This window comes from Marmota marmota, unplaced genomic scaffold (assembly GCF_001458135.2).
Source record: "Marmota marmota marmota unplaced genomic scaffold, marMar, whole genome shotgun sequence".
Lineage (NCBI taxonomy): Eukaryota > Metazoa > Chordata > Mammalia > Rodentia > Sciuridae > Marmota > Marmota marmota.
This window is the reverse complement of record NW_025999900.1, coordinates 37,422,635-37,439,315: the sequence shown is the minus strand read 5'-3', so window position 1 is coordinate 37,439,315 and position 16,681 is coordinate 37,422,635. Positions and strand designations below refer to the sequence as shown.

The window sequence follows — 16,681 nt, the reverse complement described above, 5'->3', positions numbered from 1 at the left end:
TTTGAGTCATCTTGGTTCTACAGATTTACTGATTTAGACATGCTGGCCTGGAGTTTGGGAAAGCCTGACCAACAGCTTCCAACCTCCAAACAAAACAAAATAAAATTTAAAAGCCTGCTAAACTTAGGAAACCTAATCAACAACCAGAGACAGTGGGCAAATTTCTACCTTTAGAAGACATGAACTCTACAGGAAAACTATATTCACTGGAGGTTGTTTTAGGACAAGGCTGAGTAAATATTTCAACACCATATGTTCAGTTTTGGCAGGAGATGTAGGTGGGAAGGGAATCTCCATACTAGGAATGCCCATATCACACCCCTGCTGGCTAGTCATGAAATAAGGAGAAACACACAAATGTTTGATCAAAACACTTTTAATGATGGAGGGGAAGACACTAGTATCTCCCCTGTCTGCTTTCACTATGTTAGGAAGCATTGGAGCCCACTACCTCAGAGGAGAACCCTCATTCTCTCCTCAGAACTCCTGTTCCCAAAAATCCTATGTTAAGAGTAAACACTACATCTCATTACAAGACAGAAAGGCAGGAAGGAATCACCTGGAGCTTGTCTCCCAAAGTCTGGGGCTCTAAGAACCAGACAGTGGCAAAGACATAAGCCCTGGTCCATGATCACGCAAACTGGGGAGGAAATGGGTTTTGAGAGGGGAAGATAAGGAAATTACAAGGGGCCAGGTAATAAAGGAGGGAGTTATCTAAAACTAGAAGCACACTAGTGCTAGGAAATCCCCCATGATTCCCCTGGTGCACTGCTGCAAACTATGTCACTAGTAGCCCAAAAAGAACTTTCATGAGAATGCTCACATTCACAAGAATGCAAGGTTCCCTCCTTTATATATATCATATCCCTTTCTTAATCAGGTAAGTTCCCAGCAAGCCCTATACTTGAGCAACATTCCTCAACTCTCCATTACTTCACAACCACCCTCACCAATAATGCTCATTAAGATACAAACTAACTTCATATTTCCCAAAATACTCTATAAGAGATCTCTTGGCAAGAAATCTGCTTGTTTCTCAACTTCAAAAATCCTTGATGACTAAGAAGTTGGAGATGTGGTGGCATACTGACCTGACAACACCTTTGCTTTAATGTGACTCTCAAAGGCTTTACTAGGAAGAGTGTTTTATGCCCTTCATCTCTCCCTACCTCCTGGGGTAAAAAATCACTAATTACTGGAACATCTTCATTGACAGCACCTTCTGAAGCAGGAGGAGAGAGAAGGAACATGCAGTTTGTTGCTTCTTTCTTCTGATGGGCTTTTTAGACACTGCCTTAAATACAGGAGGCTAAAATAGGAAAGGAGGCTGTCTTCTCCTTGGCTTCTCTGGATTCCATCGTTGGGGCCACCTTCTCCACTACAGTTCCTGGACCAAACAGCACTAATGGTACTAGGTCTAAAGTGGTAACAGAGATGGAGGTGGAACTCCAGGGCTTTGTGAGCAGGCCATGTGACTGGAAAGCTGTGCACTGGTTGCAGAAAGTATGGAACCCACCCCCACCATCACCAGCTAGGCAGAAGGTCCTGGGACAAGAAATCCTGGAGAGAATCCTGGTCATTAGTGAGGAGTAGCACTCCAGAGACAGCTGCCAGCCCCTTCAGGCTGGGCTGCAATTCCAAAGATTGTGCTTAGGTGCACCTGCCAGAGAAAAAGGGAGAGGGAAAAGGAGAAGCTCCCCTTGAGAATGTGAAGCCTTACATAACCTATTTTCCTCAGGTAAAAGAATGAAGAGGAAAGAAAAATTCTTTAGGGGACCATCCCCTGGTAAGCGCAATAATTTCCAAGCTCGGGGACTAGAGAAAAGCCACTAGAGACACCGATGTAAGAACTTAGAGCAAAAAGATGAAATAAGGGCTCATAAATCTTGGAGGTCCTTCTACGGAGCTCACAGTTTCTGTTCCCTAGATCAAAGGGAAGCAGGTACAGAAAACAGGCTCATGGGATTGTGGGGTCATCCTTTCGAGGGAAGGGGGAGAGCCCTGGAGAAGTGATGGAAGGTGAACAGCCAGGGACCAAGGAAAGAGCAGCAATATTCTGAGGGCCATGGGGAGCAAAGGGTTGTACCTGGTGGTGAGCCAACAGCATATGCTTCTTGAGGGTAGCCCTCTCAAGGAAGCCCTGCCTGCAGAAAATGCAAGTGAAGAGCGGCCCCTCCTTGGGGTGTGTCTTCTGATGCTCCTCCAGAGCTGCCTGGATGGGAAAGGTCTGGCCACACACCTCACAGGTCTTTCTGCCACTGCTCTCTCCTGGCTCCTTTCTCCCAGCTTCCTGCAAGCTCAGCTCCTCCACCAAGGGGGTGCCAGTGCCTTCTCTTTCTGGATTGAGTGGTGTTTCAGGGCTTGAGCTCCTCTCTGGTTTACCCACCTCTTCCATGCCTCCTGAAACGTCACTGCTGCCCTGCTCCATTGGCTGGGGTTGATCCAGGCAATCAGGTGGAGGCGGAGGTGGAGGTAGAGAAGACTGTTGATTTGCTTTCTCATTACTGTCTATCTCCTTCCCAGCTGTGGCTGCTGCGGCCATTGACCCCACCTCCTCCTCTGCCCCAGATGCCTCTTCTGAGTCACCTCGCACTGATATTGCTTTCTCACCTCCACTTTCTGAGCCTCTTCCTGCTAAGGAATCTTCATCAGTCACATCTTCCTCTTCTTCCTCATCCTCATCCTCTTCCTCAGATAATTCCTCTTCCAGTGATGGCTGCTGTGACTGCTGCTGGGGGAAGCTTCCCACCGCAGAGACTGCAGATTGCTCAGAGCCATTCTCCTGGGCAGCTCCTCCACCCTCTGGGAGTGTAGTACTACCATTGGGGATCTGGCCCCCCAGATGCATCCGAACATGCTGCTGCAGAGTGACAGCATTAGTGAACTTCTTCTGGCAGATGGGGCAGGAGTTCTGGGCCCGGGCAGCTGGACTGGCCTTATGGCCGACGAAATGTGCACGCAGATTACCCCTGGTGGAGAAGGCTCTGCCACACACTTTGCATTTAAAGGGCCGCTCACCTCCATGTTGACCATAGTGCAGGCGTAGAGCTCGGGGACAGCTCAGCACCCGGAGGCAGATGACACACTGGTTAGGTCCAGAAGAGGCTGAGGATGAAGGTGCAGGGGCAGAGGTGGTGGGGGCCCCTGATGGAGTAGAGGCTACTGCTACAGCTCCTTGTCGGTCAATCTTTTCTACCAGCTGCTGCAGCTTGGATGTCTCAGAGGGTGAGGCCCCCAGGGGCTCTAGCACATAGGGGAAGGGGAAGCTGCCAGTGGATTTGAAGTGGTTGGTAAGCAGTGCCCAGCTTGGTAGCGAAGTTACCAGCTTACTTAGCTGCATGCGGGTTGCAGTGCCACTTTCTGCCACTCCACTGATGGCTGAGCCCTCACTCCCTGGGGGAGTGTTTTCATCAACTTTACTCTTGGGCTCCACTGCTTTCATTAGCACAAACTTATTGAAAGCAGGGAGCCCGGGAGCTGTGGCAGTCCCTGCCCCAGTGGAGAGCAGCGTGAGGCTCTCTGTGGCACTGAGTGCTGTGGTGGAGGCCACCAGAGGCTTGCGTTCCATACCTCCACTTGGCGTGGCTGCCTCCTCCTCAGCCTTCTCTGGTGGTACAGACATACCATAGGGTAGGCCGCTGCTGGTGATGACGTAGTCGAGGTGCTCTGGCACTGGATGTGGGTTCATCTGCACATGTGGGTACTTCTCGCGATGCCTATGGAAATGCACTTTGAGGTTCCCACGGGTGGTAAAGCGGTTGCCACAGACATTGCACTTATAGGGCCTCTCACCGGTGTGGGAGCGGAGGTGGATCTGCAGGGCACTGTCACTGCCAAATACTTTGGCACAGAAGCGGCATTTGTGCCTTCCACCTGGTTTCTCCAAGGGACCCATCACTTCCCCATAGCCCAGCTCACCACTTCCGTTCTTTGGCTTCAAGAGCCCTGGGGAGGCAGTGGCCTCAAGGCCTCGGGCTGCCCCAAGACATTGTGCTGCCAGTAGTCCTGTGGTGCCTGGGAATGCCAGATGAGGTGAGGCAATCAGCTGATCTGCGCTGCCTGGAAGGGCAGGGGAGGGGGCAGGGGCAGGCTTGTGGTTTCGCCCAACCCCTCCAGCAGAGAAGGGATGCTGTGCCCCCAGTGGGTGGTAAAGGTGAAAGAAAGCCTGCTTGGGAGTTTCTGCCCCTGAAGAGGAGGAGGAGGAAGAGGATGAAGGTGCCAGTGTCTTGCCAGTTTGAACAGGCTTAATGGGGCTGAAGAGGGGTAGTAGGGGTTTGGTGGAGGAGGCAGTTCCTGTCCCAGGTAGCTCTGAGGGACTGGCAGGGGCACCTACGGACTGGCTTAAGGAGCCAAGCAGCAGCACCTGCCGGCAGATTTGCTCAGTCATCTGCATCTGATGGATTTGCCGCTGCTGCAGCACACGCAGCTCTTCCAAGATCAGAGGAATGTTCAAGTGGCCGCTGCCTACACCTGGGGGTGGAGGGGGAGGTGGTGGAGGGGGGGGTGCAGGAGTGGATTCTGGAGGTAATGGGGTTGCTCCCAGCTTGGGACTGGCCAAGATTAGGCCCCCACCTCCCCCAGCCGCTGTACCTGTGGCAGCGACCAGGAAATGCCCTGAAGTCTCCTCTCCTCTCCGCTCTGGGCCCCAGGTGGGATCAGTCGGCCCAGAGGACCCGGATTCTGGAGGATTGCTGTTCTCTGTGTCCATGACTTGGGGACTGCTGTGACCTTCAGGCCGGGGTTCAGAGGAGGCATTAGAGTTGTTGGGGTTCTCTTGGCCCCCAATTATCACCATTACAGGAGGTTCAGTAGAACATGCGTTCTGATGGGCGAGGAATTCAGTTGGATCCGTGAATTGTGCGCAGCATTTGGCACAGACTTGGGGGTGGTCCTCCTCGCTAGCATCACCTGGGAAGAGGACAAGAGAGCGTGGGTGGTGCGTTGGGTTGGCTAAACAGAGGCTCTAATTAACAACAGAGCCGCAAGTTGGGGGTGGGGAGATGAGCTCACCATTTAAGCCACGCATAAGGCTAGAGCTCAGTCTTGAACCTCGTGAAGAGATTCACCCGAGTAAGGGGGGGGGGTGGTCACGCACACTCCACTCCCTCCTCCGTCACCTCACCCCCCCCCCAACATCCCTTTCTTGGCCCTGGGGAGTGGGAATGGGTGTGAGGTTTGCAACCTATGGAGAGAATTATGCCTGTATCCCGCCCACCTGAAGTCCTTACCCCCGCGCGTCCCCTCCCTCCTCACCTCTGCCGGAGCCTGGCCCTACCGCACCTCCGAGCTCCGCAGGTTCCCCGCAGGGCCCCCCAAGACGAGAGCTCCTCCCGGCTTCGTGCGCCATGGTTGTCGGGGAAGCGGAGGGCCGGACGGGGTGGGAGACAATGGGTATCACGATTGAGGAAGCGACCGTGGCCGCCGGGGCTGCGGCAGGCTCTGCACCCAGCGGCCCAGACTGCGGAGATGGAGATCGGCGGCGGCGGGGGCTGGGAGCAGCGGCGGAGGGGGAGGGGAGCGAGGAGGCGCGGAGGAGGGGAGGAGCTGGAGCGAGAAAGCTGGGAGAGGGGAGAGGGGAGATGGGGGAGAAGAGTTTGTGGGGAGGAGCTGCTGGGGAGGGAAGCGAGAGCCGGAGACGCGAGCCACAGTACTTAGGGGGTTGTGGGGGCAGGAGCCCTGAGCTTCAGAGGGTTTCCCGAGGCTTATTGTCAGGTGCTGTGAGGTACGGTGGGGGTCCACCTTTCCTTATCCTCTGCCAGCTCCCCCTCGTTCCCAGATGTCTTTGCCCAGGCCTGCCCCCCCACCTCCGCCTAAGCTCAAGGGGCACAGTGGGAAACGTAGCCCTGCTCAATAGAGCAAGGCGATAGGCTTCTCTTATTTTTCTTTGGATAAAGGATCCGCAGAGCCTGGAAAACGTGGCTTCCAGAGAAAGGGTAGTCTCATCTTCTTAGGGGTCTCAGGGCCAGAGGGGGAGGAGGAGCCCCAAATGTCCTCCTCATCAGCAACCCCCCCCCTCGTACTCCCAAGTTTTGCCCCTCACTTCCATTCTCACACTACCTCGCCCCCCCCCCCAATCCCTCTCCACAAAAGAAGTTTCACTTGGTGAGAGGTTGCAAGGTAGAATTTCCAAGGAAGTCATTTCAGGTCTTCTGTCTGTGGAATACGAAGCCCCTTCACTCTCTTCCCCTCCTCCCCCAGGATAATAGCTGAATGCAAACTACTGTACAGACCACCGGGCCAACACCTAATTTATAAAGTTCATGCTTATTTAAGAAGCCGGTCTTCTATTTAGTACCTTCATCTCTACTCTCTGTCCCCTATGTTCTCTTTCAACACTTGCACACTGTCCCTATAACCGACAGTGGGTTTGAGGAGATTGCCTGCAGAGGCCTACCGAGACCCACCCAGCTGGGGGGGGGGGGAGGGGAACTTCTCCTGAAACAATGGAGAAAATGCAGTAGGAGCTACCAGGCAGCCTCTCCTAAATCCGTTTCCCCCCAACAACTTGGTTTGAATGCCTGAACCTGACTGACACCTGCTCTGGCCCATGGAGGTGCCTCACATTCAGCAAGAGGTTAGGTAGGGCTAAATAAGATGAGTCTTGGGCCAGGTAGTCTGCATTCCCTTTCTGCCTTGAAATGAGTCCTAAAGGTTTTCTAATTCCTAAAACACTATTTAACATTTGATTTTTGTTGTTGTTGTTGTTATTTGTTTTGGGTACCAGGGATGGAACTCAGGGGCGCTTAATCACGGAGCCACATCCCCAGCCCTTTTTGGGATTTTATTTAGAGACAGGTTCTTGCTGATTTGCATAGGACCTCAATAAATTGCTGAGGCTGACTGAACTCAAGATCTTCCTGTCTCAGCCTCCAGAGCAGGAGCAGAGGCGCATGCCACCACACCAGCCTACTATTTTACATTTGAGAAGTATTGACATAATTTCTGCTACTTCTAGTAATCCCAGATGGGGAGGGGCGCTCAGGCCAGTCTCAGCAATTTAGCAAGATCCAGTCTCTCAAAAAATAAATGCAGCTCAGTGGTAGAACACCCATGGGATCACTCCCCAGTAACACACACACAAAGTAATCACAGGTCCTTGGTTTTGTGGTTTGCTTGGGCATCAGTAAACTCACCTTGCCTGGGTGGTAAACTGAGGCCATGCTATGCCACTATTTCCCTTTTTTTGTTGTTGTTATTTGTTTTTGTTTTTATTAGAGTCGTATAAATAGTAGTTCATCCCAAAAAACTCACACATCCAAGGAAATCCATTTCAGTTCATGATCCTCCCTATTCTCTCCTGACCTGCCCCTCATTCTCCTTTCTCTACTTGACTTCTTTTCCTTCATCTATTTACCATTTCCCTTTTTGTAAAGTGGTAGTAGTATAACCAGCCTGTCTGTCTTTCTTTTCCTCTTTTTTTTTTTTTTTTCTGGTGCTAGAAAATGAACCCAGGCCTTGCATCAAGCACTCAACCACTGAACTATATCCCAATATCCCCCCCTCCTTTTTTTTTTTTTTTGGTGGTCTGGGTATTAAACTCAGTACCTTGAGCATGCTAGGAAGAACTTTAGGAATGGCTCAGCCACACCCCCAGCCCTTATATGGGCATTATTAAGTTTGGAGAGTCCTAAATATTATGGATTAGAGAGCTAACATTGTCAATGCAAAATAATCAAATTAACCTAAAACACACATATACTAAAATGAGATGTTTTTTGTATTGTTTATTAATTTTTTTCTCTGTGCTAGGGATTGAATCCAGGACCTCATGAATGCTTGGCAAGCATTCTACCACTGAGCTACACCACCATCCCCAACCTTATTAATTTCTGAGTTAAGATATTGGTTAATATTGGCATATGTCAGGGATAAGGAGTCATTGGGAGGAGAGCTGATACAACCCAATTAAAATATTAATAACATCCACTGTATTTTCAACATAAATTTTGCCTGTCTTTACAAACTGAAACCATCTTACAATCAATTATATTTTGAAACTTCAGGTAATCTTAAGGATCTTAGCATTTTGAATCACAGCTCTGAAACAGGTGGGTTCTCTACTTGCAGACCTGGCCCTTCCAAATGAGGAAGAAAGGGTCTGTTTTAATTACAGAAAGTCACAGCTTAATACAATGTGGTTTATTTTTACAGATAAGGAAATTGAAGCTCTGAGAGGTTAAGTGACTTTTCCAAGTTCACACAGTAACTCACTGAAGCAGGCATTCACAATTCTGACTCCTATCCAGTGTTTTCTCAAGCACATCACATTGTGTGGCTAGAGAAAGGGCCCTGTGTGGCTCCTACCTGCCATTTGCTCTCTGGCCTGAGTAAGGGAGAGGGAATCAGATGGAGACTTTCTACTGAGCATTTGTTAATTAGCATGGAACATTTGATATCCAGTTACTGTTTTGTCAAATCTTCTGACAAGAAAAGAAATTCTTTTCTTTTCATCTTCTCCTGGGAAACACTGTCCCCTTTTTTACTCTTTAATGAAACGTGCTTTCTGATGCGAAATTTGATCTGCACTCTTCTTTAAGGTAAATTTAGCCCCTGGTGAAAGGTGACAGATCAACAGCCACCTGTAAGAGGAACCCTCCACTTCTCAGCACTTTACACTCACTGTAGATCCTGAAAATGGGGACAGGATTCTTATGCAGACATGAATAAAGTCACAAACACAGGAACAAACTAAGCTGGTTATGGTGTCCCTAGATAGCAGATAAAGTGAGGTCACATGCAGAGTCTAGGGTAGATATAGAATTAAGACCTGGACATGCTTGTTTAAATTTACAAAGAGCAGAAATGACAAAGGGAAAGGAAACCAGGTGGCTTCCCCCTCTAAACTTGGTGCCCCATCACACTGAGGCTTTAAGCTTGGGAGAGAATGGTTAGGGGGAACAAAGAGAAAAATAGGTGGGTTGTGTGTGGAAGTGTAGCAAGCATATTTGAACAGTGGTTCTCAAACTATTGGACATTGTAGCAATTATAATTCAAACATAATTCAATTATAATTCAAAATTACCCTGAGCTTTTAAGAATTCTGATGTTCAGGCCATGCCCTAAACTAAATTAAGTAAGAATCCCTAAGGGTTAGATCCAGGGATTAGTATTTTTGAAAAGCTCCTCAATGATTCCAGTGTACAAGTAAGGGGCTGGAAGTGTAGCTCAGTGGTATAATACTTGCTTAGCATGAGGGAAGGCCTGGGTTCAATCCCCAGCACCAAAGAAACAAAAACAAAAACAAAGACAGAAGCAAAGAAGCAAAATAATGTACATATAGCCAAGGATGAGAACTACAGTATTAGAGGACTATCCTTCCCTTCAAACCTTCCACCTTATTCCTCACAAACTAAACCTAATCAAAATTGGAATAGAGGCAAAAAAGGAGCTGCTCAGTGGCAAATTTTCCCCTCGGGCTCCCTTTCTACTCTGTCCACAATCATACTTAAGCTTTTTTGTGTCCTTTCCTGGTGAAAAAAAAAAATCTGAATTTGATGAAACAAAATTCTATTTAAAAAAATAGAATTTGATATAATTTACATCTAACTATGAATCTAAGCAACTGTATTGCTTTTCCCAGGGCATGTTCATCTTCAATATTTATTTCTTTTAAAATTTTAGTTAAGGGATGGGATTGTGGTTCAGAGGTAGAGAACTCGGCAAGCACGTGAGGCCCTGAGTTCAATCCTCAGCACCACATAAAAAATAAATAAATAAAACAAAGGTATTATTGTGTCTAACTACAACTAAAAAAAAAAAAAATTAGTTGAGTCATCTTTCTTTTTTTTTTTTTGTACTAGGGATTTAACCTAGGAATGATATTCCACTGAGCTACATCCCCAGGCCTTTTGTTTGTCTGTTTATTTAATTTTTTGGTACCAGGGGGCGCCTAACCACTTAGCCACATCTCCATCTCCAGCCCTTTTTATTTTTAATTTTGAGACAGGGTCTCACTATGTTCCTTAGGACTTTGAACTTGCCATCCCCCTGCCTCAGCTTTCCAAGCCACTGTGGTTACAGGTGAGCTCCACTGTGCCCAGCTAAGCCATATCTTTAGTTGTAAGATGAAAAGTTTACAGAGTTAGAGCATCATTCAGCTACAAAGGAAGCAAAGCATATTATGTAAGCACCTGCCTAAACTTACTTGTTTTTAACATTGGACCAACACTAATTGGTAGCTCCCATAATTTATTATTATTATTATTATTTTGGCATCAGGGATTGAATTCAGGGGCACTCAAACACTGAGCCACATACCCAGCCCTATTTTGTATTTTATTTAGGCACAGGGTCTCACCGAGTTGCTTAGCACCTCAAGTTGCTGAGGCTGGCTTTGAACTCACAATCCTCCAGTCTCAGCCTCTCCAGCGGCTGGGATTACAGGTGTGCATCACTGCATCTGGTATATACATTAATTTTTGTAACTGTTGCAAGATTACATCTCAGAATGTCCCCTCTTCTCTTCCTCACTTCTTTCCCCTAAATGCGCCCCCCCACACGGTCCTTTGCCAAACCAAATTAGGGCACCCAAATCTACTAATGCACCTATGCCTGTGCAACACAGTAGACAAAGAGACACAATGATTTGTGCACTTGGTGTTAAGTGAGGAAAATATACTTATTTCCAGATTTGGAATATAGTAGGTTAAATTTTTAAAGGGTCTCACTGGCCAGGAGCAGTAGCGCAAGCCTATAATCTCAGCGGCTCTGGGAAGCTAAGACTGGAGGATCAAAGCCAGCCCCAGCAATGGCAAGGTGCTAAGCAACTCAATGAGACCCTCTCTCTAAATAAAATTCAAAAATAGGCATAGGGATGTGGCTCAGTGGCTAAGAGCCCCTAAGTTTAATCCATGGTATCAAAGGAAAAAAAAAAGGGGGGGGGGTTCATTGGACATTTTTCTGAAATCAAAGGACTAAACATACCATTTTGGGAGTTGGAAGGGATGTTAGAGAGCTGAACCTTTCATTTAGCACAATGATTTAGACCTCAGGTGAAGTTCTAGCTTTAAACGTTTTTCATCTTTGTGATCTTGGGAAAATATCTTAATCTCTCTAAAACTTGGATTTCTCTTCTTTAAATTTAGATATAGGGGATAACAGCCATAAGGAATAAACTAGAAGAAATGTAAAAATGGCCTAGCATAGTACCTGAAGGCTCCACAAATATTAATCATAAATGTTATGATACATACTGCAAGGTGAATAAACTTTGAAAACATTACGCTAAATGAAATAAACCAATGTGTGGTTGGTTTATTCACTTTGATTGAGCCAACGGGCTCAATCAAATAGTATGTGATTCCATTTATATAAGGTACCTAGAATTAGTAAATTCATAGAAACAGGAAAATAGAAGCTGGGTACAGTAGTGCCTGCCTGTAATCCCAGTGGCTCAGGAAGCTGAGGCAGGAGGATCCTGAGTTCAAATCTAGCCTCAGCAATGGCAAGGTACTAAGCAACTCAGTGAGACCCTGTCTCTAAATAAAATACAACATAGGGCTGGGGATGTGGCTCAGTGGTAGAGTGCCCCTGAGTTCAATTCCCGAGTACCAAAAAAAGAAAGAAAGAAAATAGAATAGAGGCTACTAGGGACTGCAGGAGGGGAGAACAGTGATCTGTTGTTTACTAGGTACAGAGTTTCTGTTTGATGATGAAAAATTCTGAAAAATAGATAGTAATGGTTACTTAACATGGGGAATATACTTAATATATCTGAATTATATGCTTAAAATGGCTGAGCATAGTGTTACACGCCTATGATCCCAGTGGCTTGGGAGGCTGAGGCAGAAGGATCGCAAGTTGAAAGTTAGCCTCAGCAATTTAGTGAAGCCTAAGCAGCTAAGCAAGACCCTATCTCAAAATAAGAAAAAGAACAAGACTGGGGATGTGGCTCAGTTGTTAAGTGCCCTTGAGTTCAATCCCTGGTACCAAAAAAGAAACAAAGAGGGGGCTTAGGGTATAGCACAGTTGGTAGAGTGTTTGCCTTACATGCACAAAGCCCTGGGTTCAATCTCCAGCCCTGCTACAAAAAAAAAAAAAAAAAAAAAAAAAAAAAAAAAANGGGGTGGGGGGGGGAGTTTACCAGGGATTGAACTCAAGGACACTCAACCAGTGAGCCACATCCCCAGCCCTATTTTGTATTTTATTTAGAGACAGGGTCTCACTGAGTTGTTTAGTGTCTTGCCATTGCTGAGGCTGGCTTTGAACTCATGATCCTCCTACCTCAGCCTCTGGAGCCACTGGGATTTCAGATGTGCATGCGAGCATGACTGCCCTGGACTGAGCTGCTTCCTGTCTACTGAAAAATGTGTTCTTTCTGATCCCTACTCTGAGGAAGGGTGAGAGGGGACCTGCAGCTGAACATCCCAAGGGGCTCAATGCCTAAAAGATGAAACTCTACTTCTAGATGTAAAAATAAAGAGAACAGAGACCTTAAAACTCTATTTTTGCCTTCTTTGCCTTTTGCTGTTCTTGCTGTCTGCCAACTTCCATCTCAAGTATTTCTTTCTCTCCCTCTAGATCTCTTTGGCTGTTGTCCTGGTTTCTCCTTCTCACTAAATATCTGGGTTTCTGATAGCTTTCTTTATTTCCCAGATGTACTAGTTTGCAGTTTCCCCAGTTACATCTTTTATGTTCTCTAATTCAGATTTCTAGACTCTGCAGGGGAAAGTCCCCCCCCCCCTAGAGTTTTTAGTAAACTGACTATTTCCTGCTCATCACTTTTGTGCAATAACTATTAGGTTTTGGTGCTCTGGTCAGGAAGCTGAGCAAACACAGGGTTGGAAAACAGGTTTTTCTGACTGTTTCTTGGTGTTCTCCTAGGTCACTGCAAACATAAGTTTTAAAAATACTTAACAAAAGCTCAGCATTTGCTTCTTATGTGGTAAACTTTGCTTAAAAGAGGGCAACAAGCCCGCAGGGTGGCACATATCTAAAATTTAGGCTGGGGCAGAAGAATGCAAAATTCAAGGACATAGAGCACTGGCTTAGTATGTACTTGGGTTCAATTCAATCCCCAGTATGGCATGGCAGGTTGGGGGGAAGGTTAAATCCAGCCTCAGTAATTTAGTGAGACTCTCAGCAACTTAGTGAGACCCTGTTTCACATTAAAATTTGAAAAGGCTGGGGATACAGTTCAGCAGTGTGTCCCTGAGTTAAATCCCCAGTACCACACCACCTCACCCCCACCCCCCCCCAAAAAAAAAAGAAAAAGAAAGGGGGGAAAAAGACTCCAGAGAACATTTGTGGCACTTTCTAGGCTACTAAATAAATGTTTGGTGATGCTCACAATGATGACCATAATTTAACACATATGCCAAAGGATATATAGTGTGTTCTGGACTAAGTCCTGAATTAAGTACTCAAGATGCACCCCCCACCACCACCATTATATTCTTTGATGGTGCAGGGAATCAAACCCTGGGCTGCCTGCATGCCAGGCAAGTGCTATACCATTGAGCTTTGCTTCCAGCTCCCTTCCTTTCTAATTTTGGGCCATGCTTTGGGGCAGAAAAGCAAATAATTATCAAGGATTCTTTGTAGATCCTGTCTACAATAAGGAGGGAAAGGGGAATTTATACATTATAAGCTTATGTGAGCAAGGAATTTAGTGAGCCACCCCAAATTGCTAATGAGACCCAATGAAACTTCTGGTCATGAAAGTAGCCTAGGTAAGATCTTTTGCTCTCAGGGGGAACTCTGATGAGAAAACCCTTAGAAGTTCTCAAGGCTGAGCTCAAAGGCAAAATTTCAAATGAAATTTGTTGCTTCCATTGGGTTCAAGCCTCTAGTCTTCCTATGAGAATGGCACTGTAGCAGCATTCTCATGCCCCAGGTGTCTATAGCCCCAAGTGGGGGCTACATTTCAAGGGGCTTGAGAATCCATTGAAGGCAGTTGCTAAAGATACCTTTTAACTCCCTCACAGAAGACTCTTCCTCAGCTGTGGTATGGGGAATGGGTGAGCAGATGGGAGGAAGGGATGGGAGGAGGATGCCTCATAGGGGTTGGGGGTGTGTGTTCAGCTTAGTTCTACAATTGAAGCAGCAGGGGAGCAGGGCTGTGAGGCAGCTCTGAGGCTCCAGGGGAAGTCTCCTGTAGAGCACTAGGAGGAAACATCCGGCCTATAGCAGCATTAAGGAGGGCTAATGTGTCTCAGGAGGGAAGGATGCCACCACCATAGAACCTCTAAATATGGGCACAGTGGGATCCAGCAAAGCAATGACTTGGGAGGATGTGTCTTACCCCAAACTTTAACGCTTCTGTCAAGGTTGTTTCAAGCACTGATTTGACCTGAAGTCATTTTTCACTAGGGGTGGAAAGGCAAGTTTAATCCATGATTAGTTTTAATCACTACAAATACACTATCCTAGATCTTTCATGGCACATGTCTCAGAAAGAAATACTGAAGTTTGCCAAGAAGTTCCTGGTCATGTTTCAACACTTGCCAGAAGTATCACTGCACTCATAAAATGATAATAACAATACTCACATGCATTAAATGCTTAATTATGTTAGGTGCTTTGCTAAGCACTTATTTATCCTGGGTATTTCCCAAAACAACAACAACAACAACAAAAAAAAACTTTACACATACTAACTCATTTTAATTCTTACAATCTAATGAGGTGGCTAGGATACTCATCTTTATAGATGAAGAAACTGAGGCACAGAGAGGTAAAGCAAACCAAGTAAGGTTGCACAGCTAACCAAGTGATGGAGTCAGGGGCTGGGGATGTGGCTCAAGCGGTAGCGCGCTCGCCTGGCATGCGTGCGGCCCGGGTTCGATCCTCAGCACCACATACAAACAAAGATGTTGCCGAAAACTAAAATAAATAAATAAATAAATATTAAAAAAAAAAAAGTGATGGAGTCAGGATTCAGCAAAAAAACAATCCTGAAACCTGGTTTCAGCGACCTTGTGTCTACTCCTATACTACATTATTGAGTATATCAACTATTTGCTAAGTAAATAGTTGATCTCTGAGCCAGGACTTTTAGACTTTCAGTGTGCACACACACATGTAGCCTGACAAGTATGTTCAAAAATTGCTTGATCCTAAGAATTACCTGCACTCTTGCAACAATGACCCTTGATCAGATCTATTCACAATCAAACAAGTTTGGAAAATCCCGATTTACTGGAGTGAGCACATCTGCCCCGAGCATCTGGAAATCTAAATTTTTGTCCTGATGATGCCTTCACTGTCTCTTAGGCTTTAAAAAATGTTAGTTCTTAAAACCTTCCTCACTCTATTATCTGCTTCTCACTTCCTGAAATGTTATAAGAATACATATAATTTTGCCCCTCAGGAATTCTGTTGCTCAAAAAACATACAGGGATATCCTTGTAAAATGATTGCATATATTAGCAGGTGTGTTATCTTGGATGTTTTTTGGTTTGTTTTTAAATTTGACCACCCTTGTAACACAAATCGCATGCAAACCTGTTGGCCAACCTCCCCTCCAGATGACACGGATAAACGCCCCAAACCAGGCTGCATTCTGACCGACATTAGCTTTCTCCCTCTGGGAGCTCTGATCTGCTCTCAGGCTCAGCCCAACAATGAGAAACTTTTTTCTCTTGTCTCTCAGGGGAACCTTCACGTTTATCCAATTCATTCTCTTGCAACCCAACTCTCCAGAAAAAAAAAAAAAAAAGACGGGGGCGGGGGGGGGGAATCCCACCCCTAAGAGACGGGTCTTCAGGTCTGAGGACGTTACTTAGCAACGGCACAAAGACCAGTGAGCAAAGGGGGACCTGGGGAGAAAACTCTGGGTGGGGAGACAGAGCCAGTTTGAAAACTCCATTTCATCCAGAGAAAAACAAGGAAAACACAAACAGAATGAATCCCGAGGAAAGCCAAGGGGGGCTTTTCCCCAGCGCAGGTCAGCTCCTCACTCTCTGCATCTCAACTCTTCCACACCCCCAACGACCCAGTCATCCCCGCCCCAGTTTCTCCCATGGCCCAAGTGCCCTCCCTTTGCCCTGGCCTGACCCACGCAGGGTGGGACTCGGGGCCCCCCACCGCTCCCCAGCACCCACCGTTCTCAGACGCGCTGGGACCTTCGCAGTCCGAGATTAACTGTTGGGGTTTCCGCTGCTTTCGCCGAGACATTCCCGGGTAGAGAGAGGTGGGAGAGGGAGGGGCAATGCACTTAGTCTCCACCGGGGAGACCTGGTCCGATCTCCTCCCCGGGTGGGTCTGAAGCCTACGGACGCCTCTCCCCCAGTGCAAACCACTGTGAAGCAGAGATGTTCCCCCTTCCCAGAGACAGACAGACTCTGATTCCCGGTTCCGACTCTCTCTCTTTCTCTCTCAATCTCTGCAAGTCTTTAAAGGGGAGACGCCCCCTTTTTTCCCTCTGCTTCTTCCCTACGCTTCTGCAGCTCCCATTGTAAAAGCAAAAATCCTAATCTTTCCGCACACTCTTTTCTTTTGTACTGCAGAGGAAAGGATTTAACCCTCTCCTCCCTGCGAGGGCTCTGGCCTCTCCCTGAGCTGTATGTTTTTAGAGACTGCCCCTCACTTGTTTTTCTAACTCTTCCCCAAGATCTTCTCAATGCTTTTTGATTCTTTCCTAATTCTGTGCCCCTCTGTTGGATAATGTGGCTGCTTCTGGGGGTATAAACTGAACTAAAAAACTGTCTGATATATCCTGATTAAAAGGCTAAGAAGTCAA

At 46.8% G+C, this 16,681-nt stretch overlaps 1 protein-coding gene across 3 annotated transcripts; it reads right to left on the bottom strand.

Moving 5' to 3' along the window:
• Nucleotides 1-360: 360 nt before the first annotated feature.
• Sall2 (spalt like transcription factor 2) lies at nucleotides 361-16,416 on the bottom strand. 3 transcript variants are annotated; one of them, XM_015493059.2, is made up of 2 exons: nucleotides 16,044-16,416; nucleotides 361-4,908 (listed from the first exon to the last, which is right to left on the bottom strand). In XM_015493059.2, the coding sequence occupies exons 1-2, from the start codon at nucleotides 16,114-16,116 to the stop codon at nucleotides 1,958-1,960; spliced, it is 3,024 nt and encodes a 1,007-aa protein (XP_015348545.1). In that variant the 5' UTR covers nucleotides 16,117-16,416; the 3' UTR covers nucleotides 361-1,957. The 3 variants fall into 3 exon arrangements, with proteins under 3 accessions (XP_015348545.1, XP_048654800.1, XP_015348537.1); XM_048798843.1 differs by lacking the exon at nucleotides 16,044-16,416 and adding an exon at nucleotides 5,281-5,538; XM_015493051.2 differs by lacking the exon at nucleotides 16,044-16,416 and adding an exon at nucleotides 5,254-5,529.
• Nucleotides 16,417-16,681: the final 265 nt, after the last annotated feature.

What these genes read in the sequence shown, in the direction of transcription:
- Sall2 (XM_015493051.2), bottom strand. Translation starts at nt 5,347, where the DNA reads ATGGCGCACGAAGCCGGGAGGAGCTCTCGTCTTGGGGGGCCCTGCGGG. An exon ending in AGGGCCAGGCTCCGGCAGAG is followed by an intron (nt 4,909 to 5,253) that starts GTGAGGAGGGAG and finishes TCCTCTTCCCAG; the next exon opens with GTGATGCTAGCGAGGAGGAC.